The sequence below is a fragment of the Bicyclus anynana genome, chromosome 15 (genome assembly GCF_947172395.1).
Source record: "Bicyclus anynana chromosome 15, ilBicAnyn1.1, whole genome shotgun sequence".
NCBI classification, from domain to species: domain Eukaryota; kingdom Metazoa; phylum Arthropoda; class Insecta; order Lepidoptera; family Nymphalidae; genus Bicyclus; species Bicyclus anynana.
This window is the reverse complement of record NC_069097.1, coordinates 652,676-672,137: the sequence shown is the minus strand read 5'-3', so window position 1 is coordinate 672,137 and position 19,462 is coordinate 652,676. Positions and strand designations below refer to the sequence as shown.

The window sequence follows — 19,462 nt, the reverse complement described above, 5'->3', positions numbered from 1 at the left end:
AATCAGAACACAATATGAACAAATGCTTCGATTATTTTGCGTTTTATTTGAAATCTATTTTATGCTTTTTGTTCTGAAAATTCATGGTACAATAAAATAAACACTAGATATTGAGTACTTTAAATACTTTATTAAAAATAATTTTTATTTTTACAATAGGAAAACATTTGTACATAGAGTAGACTATTTATAATAAGCTATAACACATTATAAATACACTAATTATTTTACACAGATACCAGCGGCGCGATTATATACAGTTAGTTCATATATATAAAGCACTGGTCAGCCATGTCTCATGGTGTTTTTAGAGATTTCCGAAGTTCCTCGTAGAATGACTAACTTTCACAGGTAGAAACAATTTCTGAAAGAAGAGAAACAAACATCTTAAAAATACCGACCGAATTGAGAACCTCCTCCTTTTTGAAGTCGGTTAATAAAATTATATACATATTTTGAGTACAATTAGTACTTACTAAGTTTCTGATCTGTTACTATTACGTATATTTTTGCCAGTATTACGTATACATTTAGTTAAGCTCAATAAATTCTATACAATCGAATGTCGTTTATTGAGCGCGATACAAGAACACTGGCAAGATGACATGATAGCAGCGGCGGCGCGCTGGCGGCCAGCAGAAGTGACACAGGGTGACGTACATTTGACGATGGCCTGCAGCGCCGCGACGGCGGGCGAGCCGGGTATCTCTAGCAGGAAGTCTCGGCCCGAGTCGCAGCAGCGCGCCAGCAGCGGGTCCAGCGGCGGCGCGCTGGCGGCCAGCAGAAGTGACACAGGGTGACGTACGTTTGACGATGGCCTGCAGCGCCGCGACGGCGGGCGAGCCGGGTATCTCTAGCAGGAAGTCTCGGCCCGAGTCGCAGCAGCGCGCCAGCAGCGGGTCCAGCGGCGGCGCGCTGGCGGCCAGCAGAAGTGACACAGGGTGACGTACGTTTGACGATGGCCTGCAGCGCTGCGACGGCGGGCGAGCCGGGTATCTCTTGCAGGAAGTCTCGGCCCGAGTCGCAGCAGCGCACCAGCAGCGGGTCCAGCGGCGGCGCGCTGGCGGCCAGCAGAAGTGACACAGGGTGACGTACGTTTGACGATGGCCTGCAGCGCTGCGACGGCGGGCGAGCCGGGTATCTCTTGCAGGAAGTCTCGGCCCGAGTCGCAGCAGCGCACCAGCAGCGGGTCCAGCGGCGGCGCGCTGGCGGCCAGCAGAAGTGACACAGGGTGACGTACGTTTGACGATGGCCTGCAGCGCCGCGACGGCGGGCGAGCCGGGTATCTCTTGCAGGAAGTCTCGGCCCGAGTCGCAGCAGCGCGCCAGCAGCGGGTCCAGCGGCAGCGCGCCCAGCAGCGGCGCCTGCAGCGTGGAGCACATCTGCGCCGCGCCGCCCGTCGTCGCCGGGAAGATCTCGCTGCGGCTCTACACGCAGGAACAATTCGAACATTTCCTACATTGACATCACGACTGATGACGGTATATGAGACAATGTGTTTTGTTTGTTACATATTCTATCTGGCTGGCTGGATTTTTCGTATACCTATATTAAGCACCGTAAAAGCGACGGATTCTCAAATGCAAAATTCAGAATTAGAATCCTCAGCGTAACAAGGGATTCAACAGCACAATACAGTTTACTCATTTTTTATTTTATTACTAGCGGACCCGGTCAAGCTTCGCTTTGTTCCCTACTCCTACCCTGCCTCTACCAGAAAAAGAATAATTATGACCTTTTTAGGATCACATTGTCCTGGTTGTAAAACTATTTTAATTATTGTTTTTTTCTCTGTCTTGCTTCTGTGTGATGTATTCGAAATGAAGTTTTCTTTCTTTATCATGATTATACTGCAGCAGACGTACCTTACAGTTGGGGCAGACGAAGAGCGACATGTTCTCCACGACTCCCAGCACCGGCAGCCCCACCTTGCGGCAGAACTGGATCTCCTTGCGCACGTCCAGCAGCGCCACCTCCTGGGGAGTGGTCACCAGCACCGCGCCCGTCACGCCCGCCGCCGACAGGTACTGCACCAGCGACAGGTGCTCGTCTGACGTGCCTGCAATCAACGATATTATGCCGACGAACGGTGGCGTGCACTAGGTGTCTAACTACGGTAGGCACTAAACATTCAAAACAGAAAACTCCTTCTGCAATATGTACGATTATAATGAATTCTCTCATTGTATATATTTTTGCATATACGAGTAGTAAAGTAAGTCCATAGTGCACTTATTTCAGTTTATATTTTACTACAAAATTATTGTATGGATTTATCTGAAAATTAAATGAGACCAATCGAGAAGTACTCTTTCAAACAAAAAAATATTTTCAAAATTGAAGTAGGTACCTATCAAACATATAAAAAAAATAAAAAACATACGCGTCAAATTGTGGACCTCCACTTTTTGTGAAGTCAATCAATAAAATAGTCACCTGGAGGAGTATCGATGAGTAAATAGTCCAGGTCTCCCCAGTCCACTTCACTGAGGAACTGCTTGATCATTCCTGCACATATTAATGTAGCGTATTCATACTAATATTAAACGAGTAAATGCAAAGGTAAAGGCTGAATTATATTTGTCTGACGTGTCGCTGTCGTGTCGTGACGCATCAGAACAGAATCGGTATCATATACGTTACACTTATGTGTTGTGACATGTCGTGATGGCTTCTGATGTGCCACATACCAAATGTATGACACCGATTCTGTTCTGACGCGTCACGACACGACACGTCAGACAAATATAGGTAATTCCGCCGCCGGCTGTCTGTTATCTTTGTTCTCAGCCACTGAACTGAATTTGATGAATTTTGGTATAGAGATAAATTGGACCTTGAGCAGAGTATAGGCAACTATTTGTCATGAAAATATATACTTATATGTAGAAGGAGGTGAAACATGGGTTTAAGTTAGTAGGTAAGTTCTTAATATTTTTCAAGTTATTTGATGTGAATTTGTGTGTAAATTGATTGATTAAGAATTGTTGGATTATTACTATTTTTGAAAAATTTTGAATATTTCACCGCTATAGTAAAATAGTGATTGAAATTTTTATGACACAATTATTTTCGGTAAGCGATCGACACACTAACTCGCGCCTCTCCTCGATAAAATAAGTCGATGTACGTATTCCTCATTGTTCTTTAGTTTATACATTTTATTGATTTATATTTTATTTTAATTATTAATTATGGCGGGTTTTCGTTCTCAAACCACACGCGCTTCCATAAGTACATTGATTTATTATCGTAAAATATAAAAAGTAATGGGATTAAAAATGGGATGAAAGCTACTTTGTGTGATTTAACTTGTGAGTTTAGATTATTAACTGACCGTTTTTCTTGGGTCCCCGCCAGATGACGGCGTCGTCGGGACTGCCCAGCAGGAATCCGATGGACATCAGAGACAAGTTGTCTGTCACGTACTGAAACAGAACATCTGTACATTTAACTGGTTGCTTTAAAATGATTATAGTCATCATCATCATAATCTCCTTACCCTTATCCCACTTAAGTGGGGTCGGAAAAATATGTCAATCTTTTCCATTCGTCTCTATTACTCGTCAACTCATTTCCTCTTTCACACAATCCAACCATCTCTTCTATGGCCTTCCTCTCCTCTTATGTCCTTCCATTTGCACATTCAACATTTTTCTAGTAATATGAATTTCCTCCCTACGCATTACATGTCCATACCAAGCTAACCTTCTACTGCTCAATTTTTCTGTCACTGGCGCCACCTTCAGACTTCCTCTTATATACTCATTCCTTATTTTATCTATTCTTGTCACACCACACATCCATCTCAACATACGCATTTCATTCACATGCATTCGTTTACTGTCCGTCCCTTTCACCGCCCAACATTCTGATCCATACAGCACGACAGGTCTTACAACCGTTTTTAAATGATTGAGTATTACATAATAATGATATGAAACAATCTTTTGATAAGCTTAATGCCCCTCAGTGAGAAATGTCGGAACATAATGGAATCATTACGGATTTAATAGCTTATAGTAAGGCCCTGCTCTCATTACTCTATCTTAAGTCTGAGGTACTCACGACAGGCGACCAGCCGGAGCCCGAGTTGTGCACTTGCTCCCCGCGCACGCCGAGCACGCGCGGCTGGCTCGGGCCGCAGATGTCCGCGTCCAGAATACCCACCTGGACATTTAAATTGAATAAAATATATAAATATGTTTAAACAAACTTGAAAAAAAAATGCTTTTTTTATATTATAGAATCGAGCGCTTGGCTGCAATCATACTTTACAGTAAACGATGACGCAGCCTATGGTCCACCATAGGCTGCGTCATCGTTGCGCACTTGCCTAATAGAAGATGCCTATTCACTCTTGACTTGAAGAAGCTTCCAGCTTTCATTTTCCTTTCCACGTATTTTTTCCAAAACTCGCAGTGCGGATCAGAAACGAAGAGCCGAAACGCTTCGTACGAGTCCAAGGGACATCAACTACGTATATAGAAGCAAACCCCTCCGATGTCTGACAGTTATATCGTTATACATCTGGCTGGTAAAAAGGTGAAGAGAGAACTAGATCGAAAAGTTCCTGGGAGCACTCTTCGAAATATATCCTGTAGAAAACCGTCAGACAGGCAACTTTTTGGCGATGCTCCACGATTTCTGCAGTATTCGACCTGTGGGTAAGGTATGGTTTATGGTAATGAAATAACTTTTATATAATGAAATATTTTAATGGTACTTTCACTGGTAGACAGGTGTTATTGGATGGATGTAGATAGGTTATTGGATAATTTTTATCCCTAAAAAATGTATGGTTCCCGCAGGGTTTGTGAAAAACTGAATTTTACGTCCACTTGTTTATAAAATGTATTAGTAAAATGAGGTGATAATTTTAAAGAGCTTAAATAAATGCATCTTCTGCTACAGTTTTATCAGAAAATCGATATTTTCGATAAGCTTTAATCTATACTTAGTTTAAAACATATCGGAAACATTGGAAGCAGAAAATTGCATAATTTTGTTTAGCCGCATGGCTCATGGTAAAAGTTTGGTTTGTTCGCGTATTTTTTAAAAGTACCTAGGGCTCAATTTCATTGAATTTCGTACGATATAATAGTTTTCAGATTAACGAAGCAGTTAGTCAATATGCAGCTTCGGTTCAGCCAGTCCACGTTTCGAGTTCTGAGTTGGGTTATAAAATATTGAGAAATTAAGAAATTCTCAGAACCAACCCAGACTTGGGACGGTGTACCTCGGAGAGCACGTCAAGCCGTCAACCCTGGTTTTCATTAAAATGTACAAGTAACAGACCAACACGACCATTACAAAGTTAAATACAGATACCTATTCATCGCTAAACTCGGGAATTTGCACTGGTGCAACCTGGCAGATCCCAGCTCCAAATACTCACTCCTAGGGAGTGAGGCCTTGAGGGAGCTACTGAAAATGGGCTGATGATGAAAGCCTACTGCAGAAGAGACATCACGTGATTTACTATCAAACTTTCGGAACAAAGTTTTACTGTAAGGTCACACGCCACGATGACCTATATACAAACACGGAGCCTCGACGCCGCCAGTGCCAGGCGGTACCGCCCGCCGCAGACGAGCCTCGCGAAATCTTTGCCGCACTTTCGGGATCGATACACGTGTCTAGCGGAATATCTTCACACAGTATAACAAGTCGGTTTTCGCCGTCCCTCTGTATGCAAAGACGCAAGGAACTTTAATGAGTAGAGTGATTCTAGAGGAAGGTTTACTATTGTCTTCCACGCGAAGTCGCGGGCGCCCTCTGGTCGTTGAATAAAGTGTCTTAAGTTTGTTATGGAGTTTGGAAGCTCATATGAAAGGCGGTCGCGGTATAACAGGGTAACTGACATAATGGATTGTTTAAACTTGTATCAAATCAAACATACATACCTAATTTGTTTTTTTTTAAATAGGCTTTTTTTTATAGTGACGTTACTACTGGTTTCATTTAGTTACTACTGGTTTCATTTATACTAAACTATACTATAACTTTAAGGTGACTAACTGACTGATTGACACTGACCTATCAACACACAGTCCAAACCACTGGCCAAATCAGGCTGAAATATGTCATGCAGGTAGATGTTATGACGTAGGCATCCGTTAAGAAAGGATTTTAATCAATTCTACCCCCAGGGGGATGAAATAGGGGTTGAAAGTTTGTATTGAAAGACCTTAATTTTTATTACAGTTTTAAAAATATGTTCATAAATCATGAAAAAAAATTATTAGGTTATACTTTTAAAATCTGCAAATTTAGCTTTGTTGCAAAATCACTTTCTATAGGGCAAGTTGCAAGTTCATTTACCAATTTTTAACATCAAATCTTAGTGCAGCTGAAAAACTGTTTAAAAACTAAAGATTTCATAGCAACTAGGCTCTATTTGTATCTATTTGCCTATTCTTGATCTAACATAACATGTAAAATACCCTTCTCAATTAGAACAACTAATACCACATAAATTAGTAGAAATGGGCAAAGAAATGTAAATAAAAGTGCTTCAGAATCAATAAAATCCATTGTATAGATATCAATCCCAGGAACTCTTGAGGTTTAAATTAAATTTAATTATATTTAGACATTAACTTGAGAAATTTTAGGGTCTCTATAAAAACTTGGGTCTCAATTTTCATTTGTAAGGGTTTAAATTCATCAAAATGGTTCAGTGGAACTATATTATGGAACTATAACATCACGCTAATCACACTTTACACTATAGTGTTTTTCAGATAGCATTAGTATGGTAACAGCTCGTTTCACTCTTGAAAGTTTGCCACAATTCACAATAATAGTACATATTATGAATGTCATGAAGCAACTTACACCGTACCCATGCTATCTGAAAAACACTTTAATATTAAAAGGCAAAAGTTTGTGAGTGTGAAAGTACGTTTTTTTTCCTCCTTTACGCTGCGGCTACTGAAGCGATTAGGCGGAAATTTAGAATGGAAATAGATTTCATTCTGGATTAACATATGGCTACTTTTCATCCCGGAAAAAATCCATGGTTCCCACGGGAATTGTGAAAAACTGAATTCCACACACAACTCTGTTTACATATTTATCACTGTATCCATTTACTTGACAATAAAAACTCAATTACCTACTTAAACAGCAGTATTAAAATTGTAATCTACAAGAGAAAGTAGAGCAAAGTGAATTTTGAATGTTTTGAACATTTTGAATGTTTGTTAAGAAAATAATTGATAGCTATAATCATGAACATATTTAAACAAAGTTTTCATTCGCTGTCAAATTCAAAGTAATTGTAAGCTTTAGTAGTTGTTTTTTGTAATAATCTTGAGTCAGTATCCCTGAGGTCTACCACAACATATCTCAAGATAACAGAAATATATCTCAACCAATAGCCATCAACATTATTACTCTCTCTTTCATTAAGATGAAACAAAAGAGAAAATGATATTTATGATTCTACAGTCAACACTTGTTGTTCTGTTGTCTCAAGACATGTTGTGATATGCATTTTATGACTACAGCTGTGTAAGATAGATACTTACATTGACATCTGGGTTCAATTTAGCTAATCCATGCCCCAACAGTGATGTCACAGTGCTCTTGCCCACTCCCCCTTTGCCCGACAGCACAAGTATTTTGTGCTTCACATTAGCCAGACGACTCCTAATCACCTCTATAGCTGGGTCTGGCCCTGCTGGTACACCTGTACAACATTATGGAATTTAAAATCCTTGATAAGTTTAGGAAGCAGTAGGTTTGACTAGGGTAATTTAAATGACTTGTAAATATTTTGCTAATCATTGAAGGGAAAGGATTGTTTTGTAAGTATTATGACTGAGAAGGATTTTTATTTCAGAACACAGATTTCAAACAGGATTCTATAAAAAAAATCATAAAAAATTCAATATGCTATATATAAATTTAAATAAGCTTTTGTTTGTAGCAATGTTGTTGCACATTATTTTTGTTATTCTGATAAGCATTGGTTTATCATTGAATATCAGTTAAGATAGTGAAATAAATGAGCTTATTTGAAATTTTTGTTATAACTTTTGTCGTAACTATTGGCATACCTGAAGCACAAATATTCTGGTTTGGACAGCCGGCGCACGCCGAGGCCTTGCCCGCGTCCTCGCTTTGCGTTCCGGGACATTCTAAAATAATATTTTCACGTTATTTCGGAACTAAAAACGACAAATAGGATTATTTATTTGTACCTACACCATAATTTGCAACTTACGGTGCGGTGCGTTGTCTGGAACACTTGACATTGTATACACCGCTGTTTTAAAATAAGATCGACTTTTAAAAACACATTTGTTGACACGTTTATTCTAACAAAATATATTGATTTTACGTTCAAATACAAGGTTTTTGAGCGTAAATAGAAATTAGAAATGAAATAGCCAGTCAAGTCAATTTGACATTTGTCAAAAACACCTGAGAATGACGTTTAGCTTTTGAATGTTGGCTGTTTGTTTTTTGAATGTTGATTTCGTTTAAAAATTATATTTTTAAACATAAACATAAAACGTCATAAACAATCAAAAAGTTTTTCATATTATTATTTTATGATGGATGTGTTTTTCTGTAATTACAGTGATACGGATATTGCGTAAATTTATTCAATGTGATTCACAACTGCCGTCTCAAACATTACGTAAAGTAAAATAGTAGGTATCTATGGTAAAGTCCATGATTGTCATGATATATCCTGTGGATACGATATCTACGATGTAGTTGGCTAACATGTAAAAAAGTGACACGGAATTCAATTTTGAATTTTAAATAATTAATTTTTTATGATTATAATTTTTTTTATCCAAATTTCGTGCTTTCATCCGACTGAAATCAACTTAAAATGGCTAAGGAAGTATCTATGTGCACGGTAAATGGATTTTTCTGATGTGTATATTATTATAATTTGGTTTATGTATTTACATGTAAAAATTCATGTGCAGCAATTGCAACAATGGAGTCCTGTGAAAGAGACGGGGAGTACTCCGACCGTTCCACCACAGCTGGGGTACTGTTTCCACACCCCTAAGAAGCACCCTTGGAGACCCATCATGGGTTACGAAGAAATCGAGGTTACGCCTATGTAAGTCATTAGATACTTACGAGCGACGATACGACGTGAATACTTACTTGAGGGTTTTGTCACAGTATAACCAAGTCTGTCTGAGAGCAGTACGTGCCTAATATCACAGATTGATAGATACTACGTATGCCTAATATGTTGCAGGCGAAGGCGCTCGCCCTTACGACGTGTTTATTAATAGTAATGCACTGTTTTGCTGACACTAGATGAATAAACTTATGTTTTTTAGAATTTAATAGGTGATTTTCTATTAATTAAAAATAGTTTTAACTAATTGAATAATTAAAAATGTAAATTTAGTATATGTAATGTGTTCGTCTACGTATAGAACAAGGTCATTAATGATTATTCAACTCTATGTACCTAGGTACTTGCACCTATCTAAGTACTATTAGATCGATATCGATTAGTGATTGTACACAACCGACAACGTCTAAAGTAAATTTTACGGTATAATTCGCGCACGATGTCAATCAACGTAGTTTACTTTGGTTTGACAAGGTTCCATTTCATTCTGATCGCGCGCGCACTATGCGGTATACCCACGTGTGCTTAGTAGAGTTTCATTCCATATCAGGCCATCCCAGCCCATCACCAACACGATGGTGGACCCGTGCTACACGCCGGCCGGCATGGCCGCGGAGCCCCTGCGCTTCCCCAACCTGGTGACGGGCTTCGACCGCAGCCCCGAGCACGCGGCGCGCGCGGCGCTCTACACGCGCTACACGCAGCACGAGTGGAGCCAGAACAGCGTCAACAACTACAACGAGTCGGACGCCAAGAGGAACTTCTCCGAGCGCGTGCGCAACGACATTATGCGCATGCTCAGGTGAGCCCGTGACCCGACCTCAGAAATAACAAACTTTACCATGTTGCGAAATCGAAAAAAACTACTGGTATTGTATGACGAGTATCGTCAATTGTATGTTTTTGTATTAAGTAGAAGTCCTGCTTTCCAGGACTAGCGCAATCACAAAAAGCTTAAAACTTATATTTGTTCCTAGAGAGACTGACGAAATAGGAACCCAGGGACAGAGGGATTCCGGCAGGCGCATTGGAGAGCGTATAACCGACACCACATTCTGGAGAAACGAGGTGAGGCATACCTTACCTATAAGTTAGTTAATTTTTCTAAATGTTGATTAAGTAAAACGTACTTTACTTATGCTTCTTCAATTAATCAGCAAAACTTTCAAAAATAATATTTTATAAAGAGAAATGAAATTTGTAAAGTTTGGTCCTTCGAGCCGGATGTCAAAGAAAAAAAAAGTTTCGACGACCTAATTTCGTCATCATGTTTCACTTTACCTATAGGTGTCAATAGAAATGGAGCGCTTGGTGGCAACGTGCGAGAAACTAAATGACACCAGGAGGCAACTGGAGCGTGCTATTGCGGGGATCGAGGGCCCTCTGCACATTGTACAGGAGTGCCTCTACCATCGCGAGAAGAGACAGGGTAAGTTCATTTCGGGAAAGAGTTCCATATCCCAGCCATACGTAGGTACCTATAAGAAACGAAGTAGCAAACAGCTTCGTACGAGTTCTAACTGAATTATGATCTTAGTCAGTCTCAATCAGTTCTGCACCTGATTTTATCAGTATTCAAATTTCAAGTACCTTTAGTCCAGTTTAAATTTTCTTACAGTACAAATGAAATAGCGAAGGTAAACTGCGAGTTAATAAGAAATAATGTGAACAGGTTTGGAGCAAGTTCATGACGCAGTGGAGCAGTCTCTTCTGAAGGAAGTCGCTATTCTTCGCGAGTGTCAGGATAAATTCAGAAATATGCTAGAAAAGGTGATGTTGACGAAAGTTTTACACTTAATATAAATCAAACAAGATAGGAAAATGCTTTTATATTAATCGCTTATAGTAGGTAAGTAAAACGATTGAGAATAGAAAATATTTTGAATGTAGGTCCGCCAACAATCCAAGAACTGTCGCGCGACACAGAACGAGCTGGAGACAGACATGCGCAACAAGGAGTACGCCCTCGGCATCGACTCGATGTGCCATCAACTCAACAACTTCTCGAAGGCAAGTTAACTCCTGTTCTAACTGGATAAAAGTAGCGTCTATAAGTACAGGTATAATCTTTTTCCTTGAAAACACTAGTAGTTGTCCCAAATAAGATTTACAAGTAGGTATACAAACGTTAATCTCTTGATCTTTCGCAAAATCGCCTAGTACCTACCTATTTACGATAGTTTCTTTCTTCACGGTAGGGTCTACAATTCTACGCGGGCATCGAGCGCTACGACCCGACAGTGTGCGACACGGAGCGCTGGGCGGCCGCCAGCGCCGGCACGCTGCAGCGCTCGCAGTCCGAGCGCGCCAAGGCCACGCAGATGCTCTCCGGTAACACAAACGTATACTGTGACCATCAACACAGAATCCATCGGTTCTTTGAAAGATGTCCATTGCCACTTCAGCTTTGCTTCGTTCAGACAACATTGGCTACGGAAACGGATCTCATTTCTGTTTCTATTAGGTATACAGAGATACTCTCGAGCGTAACTCACTGAGTAATTCTGAGCCTTCTTGGTTGTTTTTCGTGAACTTCGTGACGCCTGCAAGAAAGACGTTAACATATTATACCGTTTCCAGACGCCGAGAACCTGATCAACGTTTCGGCGACGGAGATCTGGGAGCAGTGGAGCAACACCAACAGCGCCTTCACGCGCCGCATCGCCATGACCATCGAGATCAAGAACAAGTTGCAGCTGCACTTGCACAAGGTCGCCAAATTAAAGCCTCACATATCAACATCTCCTTACATTTAGCGTTTGCATGAAATTAAACAATTTTTGTATGCGAAAGAGACTGGTACAACTCCACCGCTATTGGTCTACAAAATGTCTTTTCACGTCACAAGAAGTCATGCGTACTTGACCTACTGGTAGGCCATGTGTAGGTATGTTCTGTTAGGAAAGTCGTATATTTTTTTTATTCCAGATCCAGCAGGAGATGTTCGACGTGGAGAAGACGCTGGAGCTGCTGAACAAGGCGATCGAGGACAAGCTGCAGCCCATGAAGGTGGCGCACACGCGGCTGCAGGCGCGCACCAACCGCCCGCACCTCGAGAAGTGCCGCGATGAGGCGCAGCACAGGTGACACCCACTTTGAGATCACCAAAAGTGCAGTGGCTTTGCTGGTATACTATACTAGTATTGCTGAAGATACATCCATCGCCACCCACCCTTTATCGCAAAGCCGATTGTAGATCTACACGCCCGAAAAACGTCCTTTACGATCATGACAATGACATAACGACCGACAAAACCCAGGCAACTCAAACACAAGCTAAACAGCGTTTTCGGCGAAGACGAGGTTCCCGATATCTCAAGTCAGTCAAGAAGACGTGGATTTTTAACCCACTATCTCGAAGGCACTCAGGCACTCACTCAGGTCTGATACACTCAGGCAAAAACAACCTTCCAGAACCTTTTCTCTCTTCTCATCATTATTTTCCGGAACATTTGTCCGCATTCGCTAGACACCACATGCATAATCAGGTTTCCGGAGTCAACATCACTATTTGCTCCCTGTGCCGCCCATCTCAAGTCCTTCAAAATCGCGTCGCATGTCTCCTATTCCCCAAAAGTTATAAGCCTCCATAGGAGACGGGATCCATCTAGTCATTTAGACCCATCATGCTAATTTATTATTTACGGGCTGAGGGTAATTGATGTTTGAATTGAGGTAATGTTTGATGTAGCCATCGGATGTTAAAGATAATGAGTGTGAAGACGGCTTAACGTGCTCTCAGAGGTCCACTTCCCAACTCCGTGCTTTAAATTTCTTGGGACGAAAAAAAGTTAAATATGTCAAACCTCGACCTAGGACCTCGTGATCAGACGCCTTGTTGGGTAACTAATAGACAAGATCACAAGATGCAGTCACTCATTCAAGTTTTATTCATAGACTCGTCAAAGAAGTCTGCGATCTCCAAGAGACCATGGAAACTCTGAGGTCTAAAATAGCGACAGCCGAAGGAACACACCAGACCCTGCTGGGCGTCCGAGCTGGGCTGGAGGCTGACCTCCGCAACAAGAGCACCACGCTGTTCATTGACCGCGACCAGTGCATGGGCCTGCGCCGGGGCTACCCGGTCACTGCGGCCATTAAAGCTTAATGTCAACTTAGAAAAGATTAGTCTGTGCTGTTAAATTATCTGTGTTTATTTGTTTGGTTGGAGAAATAAATTTGTTTACATTTAAACTGTCTTCTCTTTCGCATAGATATTTCTTTTCTTTGTAATGTTATATGAAACTAGTTGTTACCTGCAACTTTGTTTACATGAAAATGATTTTTCAGATTATAAATACTTAACACTACCCCTGCTGTGTGTAAATTTTATAATTTCACATAAATACCATGAGGAATTTTGGGCTTTTAATTAAAGTTGTATTTCCTATTTTGCATGCTTACATTTAAAGTTAAAAACATTCGCCAAGGTTTAATATTCGAATATATCTGTCAAAAAATTCATGAAAATCAGTTCAGTGGTGTACAATCTAAATTAAACAAGAAGGCTCTAAAATTATAAACAGTTTTTAGGAAAAACATTTATTAGGTAACAAAAAAAAATAACTACCTACATACTATGACATACAGTAGTTCATCTGTAGAAAAGAAACTCAGTCATAGACTTTGTCATTATATTTTAATTATTAATCCTTCCATTTTATCCCTTGTCAAATAAATAAATAACTAAATTTCTATTGTAGCATTTGGTTTACTTACTACTGAGTTAAGTTTAAAAATAAATTAAACTGTTCACACTGTAACTTCAAGTGTTCACTTAGCATAACTTGGAACAGGTAACTTGAAACCCTCTTTGGCCTCAAAGAAGGTATAGGATAATACTATTTCATCAACATATTCCATCCTTGGGTCCTCCATGAACTCAGGGTCTATGTAGAAGAAAACTGGCATGTCCACCTGTCAATATAAAATAGCTATTATTCATTAGAGTCAAATTACACTACTTGAGGACAGGATTTATTCAAGGTTTAGCCCTAACAAATTGTAAATTACATTAAAGTACTTTTAAGTCCCCAGAGTTTATAGGTTTTAAGTGTCAGAGCTAATAAGGGAAAGTACTACCACCATAAAGCAGTTCAAATATCTTGTATATAATCTTGTTGCTTCAGATTCAGATCCAGTGTACTATCTGCTAACTAGTGGACATAAGTGTTCACTAGTGCTATAAAGAAAGTAATTTCTTATTTATAGAAAGGTTTTAAAGGAAGTTTCATACCTTTTTGTCTAGCTGTGTTATGTTTAGAATAATGGTTTATCTTGCTCTCTGATAACACATTTGATGTTGGTAAGTAATATTTATACTAATATTATACAGGCAAAGTTTGTGAGTTTGTAATTTTGTAATGATAGTCATGTGAAGAAAAAATATCGTGAGGAAACCTGCATACCAGAGAATTTTCTTAATTCTCTGCGTTTGTGAAGTCTGCCAATCCTTATTGGGCCAGTGTGGTATTGGCCTAAGCCCTCTCATCTTGAAAGGAGACTCGAGCTCAGCAGTGAGCCAAATATGGGTTGATAATGAAAAGGATAATCTCTGGTAATCATTTAAAAACTTTTTTACCAATAGCAACCTCCTCGTACTCCCACAGAAAAGGTTACAGATGTACAATGCAGGTGAATCACTGGAGCAACAGCTAGGTCAAGATAAACATCAGAATTGGTCAGTCGTCAATTCTTCATACAAGTGATGTGAATGGCTAGATAATGTGAGCCTAACCTTTTCATGTGGGTTCAACTGCTGCTCCTCAAAGCAGAAGCACTGTATCTTGTTGAAGTACTGGCCGGCCTCAAAGGGTATCACATTATATGTACTTATTCCAACAACCGGCTTGTCTGTAGGATTTCGTGCAGTGTAGAAAGCAAGTGCTGTCTCACCTGGCACTACCTGGACCAAAGCAAAACTATAAGATATTTAAAGTTGCAATTAGTGTATATCCTTTTGAAATACTGGAAACTTTTTGTTACAAACATTTTCTTACTTGTAAAGTCTTATATTAACAGATAATAAATATTATTTTGTGTACATTTTTAATCAACCAAAATCAATGTTATACTGTGGTGTAGTACTTACAGTAATATCTCCTTGTTGTGGTTTAAAGTTCCACTGCATGGAGGATGCCACATCAGCGTTGAACCTTATCTTTAGGGGTCTGTCTTTGACAGCTTGCATTTTACTGACTGATTCATCTGCATCAGAGTGGCCTACTGTTCCACCGTAACTGTATGCCTGTGTACAACAAATGTTAAGAGTATAATCATTATTGTCTCAATGGATAGATGGATAGCTCAGAAAAAAGCAGGTCCAACTAACAACACAAAAACAGGCAATGAAGCTGTTTGTTGTTGCTGCTTTAATGTAAGTAGAAATGGGGCAGAAATTACACTGTTGTGAAGAAAATTATTATTTTTTCATTTTCACAAAACATTTCAACAGTAAAATTAATTATTATGTGAGAGGCTGAATAGTGTAAACGAATTAACGAGGTAGATTGTGGAAAAGATAACAATGTGTAGAGGTTAGAGCCTCACCTGACAAAAGATTCTATACAAAGGTACTGCAGCATAACTTAGACCGACGGTCATTACGCCGAGGGCTATCATATAGTTCATAGTAGACCGTGTTTTCTTCTGTTCATGCGTCGCGCGGACCAAATAAACCGTAGGTGCTCCATATTTAGGAGCGCATAAAAGTTTGGATTTACTATTGACATTTTGATTAAATACTCTAAAGAAACTTCTATTCATGCATGCCAACCTATTCATTTTATCTCAAAACACATAAATAATACAAAAGTTACACTTTAATCAAAACATTTCTGCTTGAGAAATTGAAAATAAAAATACCACTTTTGACATTTATTTGATGTTGACAGTGACATATTACATACCGTTCAATAATTAAGACACAAACAAATTCCAATAGTTCAGAGTTAACTGTTGGAATTCGTTAACTGCAAACAACAATTTTTCCTATATTAAAATATTGGATAAGAATTAAACGAAATGTTAAACTTAAACATTTGCAAAGGGGTAGCAATTTTTGTAATAATTAATTTCAGAACGAATATGTAAACTTTCTAACGTCAATGTCACGAAGATTCGTTACAACAAATGGCGATGGCGGCAATGTTTAAAGAAATTGTCGTGCTGAACTAATCAATCTGGTGAATCTAGAAGTATATATATTTTAATTTTAAAAAATTACTTTAATTAAATGAAGCCCTTACCGATGGACAGTTGTTACCAAAGCTACCAACACCCAGTAAAGCACGTAAGTTCTATACAATATTGTTGTAAAAAGTTATCTACAGAAAATAAAATTACACAACTTTTACCGTTAATTTAATTGGTTTTAAATTTAGTATCACAATTTTCTGTTAATAACTCTGTGTTATGTCATCCATTGTATTCTACGTTCATTATTTTGTGTTTCGTCTTAATGTGCGCGTCCGTGTGTGTTTTCTGGTAGGCCTTGTAGGAACAGTCCATGAAGGGGCAGTGGAACATCGGCTCCTTTCCGCACTCGTATGTAACGTGCCTTCTGTATGTGCTTTTATGTCGATACTTTCTCTTGCACTTTTCGCATTCGTAACTAGTGTCGTAGTGTGACCAATAGTTTTTGGTTTTCATTGGCACGATAGGCAACATGGTTTGCATCATCGTCTTAAAGATATCCAGCTCACCTGAAACAACCAAATTATGATCCGGTGCTTTATTTAGAATTATGTCTTCCGATCAGCTAATGCTACTCTGAGATTTAAATAGTCACATAGTATACCCTTACTTTGCCAAAATCTTAAGTCACTCACTTCAGCCTATTTATGTACATATATTTTAAAATGTTGCTGTGTAAAAAATGCAGGCTATTATGAATAATGTCACCTATAAGTATGAAAACAGTCATTGGGTCATATGAAACTATTTAAATCCTGTATACTAACCTATTATTTACAACTTAATTAATAAGTATTTGTTGTTTAGACATTGTTCGGACTAGGGTTCCGTAATTAATAGACATAATTTATTAAATTAAGAACATTTATTCTCATGCACAATTCAGTTAAAAAATTCAAACACACTTCACTTCAAAAGAATTTAAAAATACATCAAATAGGGACCTATGATATTTTGTGCTGCTCTTTTTTTTAATTAAATTAAAACATACAATTTATATTAGTTGAAAGAAAAAAATATGCAATATTTCCTCAAAATAAAAGAGTAAAATGTATAATGCAAAATAATTGCAAACCATCATTACTTATGTTCATGGTCCAAGTAGGTACATGTAGATATTGCATAAACAATAATAAATACTGAATCAAATAATACAAACATACTGAATAAATAAATAATATTAGTGTGATCTTAAATTAATTACAAGCAGATGTAAATGAGCTAGGTATATTGTGTGACTGATTTAAATTTACTAATTACTGAAAAGTATTTGCAAACTATTAGAATTTGGTTAGTAGAAAGTTCAGGTCTCATATTAAAAAGTTTTTGATAAATATCTACGAAAAAAATAGGTACAATTTTGGCATATTTTAGCTTTGTATTAACTCTAAGTGAATCTTGACAATTTTTTTTAATTCAGAGGAGATCTTCTTGAATTTAAGACAACAAAAATAATGTATATAATATACATATATACATCCATATATGTTAAATAATTGTGATAATATTATGGTAATGGTAATTTAACACAATCTGACAATTTAAACTAGTCACAGAACAACATAAATCTAATCTTCCATTTTGAAAACAATGTTTTTTGTATAAATAAAATAATCTCTACAATGCCAATAATGACTATCGAGAAATGAGAATTCAATTACTTAGGTAATGTAAATACCAAATATTTCTACCAATTATGTCAGAAAAGATTTCTCTACATAGTGTATTACACATTATTTATTTTTATTTGAATTTGAACTATTTGTCTATTGTTTTATGGTCATAAGTTTTTAAGTTAATATACCTAGATCTAAAATTTGGCACATAAAAAGTTGTATATTTCGAGTAAACAATCTTTTTATAAAATGTATCTCGAAATAACAGGTAACTTTCTCTAAACTCTATTTATTAACTTTTTGGGAGAGGCAAAATATGTTTTAGAAGAATAACACTAAGACTTCATAAAATTGTTCAGGATGTTACTTCAACTTCATTTACTGTAAATAAAAAATATTTTACAAAACTTAACTAACAGCTGAACAACTTACACACTTAACGATTTATAATTTATAAATACTAAGGCACTTACGAAGGCTAGAATCGACTGGAAGATTCTTTGGTTTAAATATAAATATTGCGCGTTTCCGTTTGAACTATAAAGGTAACTTAATTAACATTAACAAATGCAAATAATCATATATATATTAACAAAAATACTGAAACTATAATACAAATATTCGTTTGCTATAATTTATATTGATAAATTTCTTTGGCAACAAGGAACACACTCTAAATAAAAATTAATAACAAGAACAAGAAAATGTAACAATACTAATACCTAGTAAAATTATTTCCAAACATGTCTTACGTATATCTATATTAATCTTATATTAAATTGTAAAAACTATAATTAAATTGTGTATTAATAAAATTCAACATTGCCACCAAAAAAAAATTAAATCAATTTTATATTAGTTTCGGTGGTAATTAAAAATATTATTCTACTACGGAGGCTCAAATTGTGTTGTACCTACACCTAAAAAACTAGACACATCGCCTCCTTACTTCAAAAACATACTTGAATATATAAAAAATACCATTTCATGTTTTTCAAGTGAAAAAAATTTTCGTGTCAAAAATAATGTCTTTTTTAAATAAATTTAACATTTTATAACGAACACATTAGTTTTGACATGAAATTTTTGTTAAGTTAAAAAATAGCCTCCTGTAAAATGGTGTTTTTCAGATGTCATATTATTGAAGAAGCCAAGCGAGTCTTGTTAATTATGAAATCTGATACACATTTTTAGAAATAGGTACCATAAAATAAATTCTGCAAATTTAAATTTCAATTCAATATACAAATATTTAACTGAACTACCTATAGCTTTTTGTAGTTTTTCACATTTTTCTCCACAAGATAAACGTAATCTACTTACTTGAATTTTGTATGCAACAGAACCAACAAGGATTACAATGCTGCCATTTAAATATACCTAGGTGTATCTCTTTGGTAACTATAAAAGATTAGTTTAGGAGTTTCTCCATAAAAACATTGTAAAATGCAACTTTCGTTAAATCTCGATTTAAAAATAAAACTCCTGGTTATAATACTATATTGTTAGTATCAATAGTCATTCGATATTA

At 37.5% G+C, this 19,462-nt stretch overlaps 3 protein-coding genes across 4 annotated transcripts; 1 reads left to right on the top strand and 2 right to left on the bottom strand.

Moving 5' to 3' along the window:
- Positions 1–110: 110 nt before the first annotated feature.
- On the bottom strand, positions 111–8,421 carry LOC112043419 (cytosolic Fe-S cluster assembly factor NUBP1 homolog). The gene is made up of 9 exons (XM_024078824.2): positions 8,234–8,421; positions 8,067–8,147; positions 7,536–7,696; positions 4,069–4,170; positions 3,338–3,428; positions 2,437–2,508; positions 1,866–2,059; positions 1,241–1,427; positions 111–364 (listed from the first exon to the last, which is right to left on the bottom strand). The coding sequence occupies exons 1-9, from the start codon at positions 8,262–8,264 to the stop codon at positions 339–341; spliced, it is 945 nt and encodes a 314-aa protein (XP_023934592.1). The 5' UTR covers positions 8,265–8,421; the 3' UTR covers positions 111–338.
- A 299-nt stretch (positions 8,422–8,720) lies between these two features.
- On the top strand, positions 8,721–13,315 carry LOC112043402 (tektin-3-like). 2 transcript variants are annotated; one of them, XM_024078802.2, is made up of 11 exons: positions 8,721–8,881; positions 8,955–9,094; positions 9,672–9,923; positions 10,099–10,189; positions 10,409–10,550; positions 10,794–10,891; positions 11,012–11,131; positions 11,320–11,452; positions 11,702–11,832; positions 12,050–12,204; positions 13,019–13,315. In XM_024078802.2, exons 1-11 carry the CDS (start codon positions 8,855–8,857, stop codon positions 13,227–13,229), a joined length of 1,500 nt encoding a protein of 499 aa, XP_023934570.1. In that variant the 5' UTR covers positions 8,721–8,854; the 3' UTR covers positions 13,230–13,315. The 2 variants fall into 2 exon arrangements, with proteins under 2 accessions (XP_023934570.1, XP_023934571.1); XM_024078803.2 differs by lacking the exons at positions 8,721–8,881; positions 8,955–9,094 and adding an exon at positions 9,237–9,333.
- A 332-nt stretch (positions 13,316–13,647) lies between these two features.
- On the bottom strand, positions 13,648–16,025 carry LOC112043418 (cytochrome c oxidase assembly protein COX11, mitochondrial). Its single transcript, XM_024078822.2, has 4 exons — positions 15,671–16,025; positions 15,213–15,368; positions 14,859–15,026; positions 13,648–14,038 (listed from the first exon to the last, which is right to left on the bottom strand). Exons 1-4 carry the CDS (start codon positions 15,902–15,904, stop codon positions 13,895–13,897), a joined length of 702 nt encoding a protein of 233 aa, XP_023934590.1. The 5' UTR covers positions 15,905–16,025; the 3' UTR covers positions 13,648–13,894.
- Positions 16,026–19,462: the final 3,437 nt, after the last annotated feature.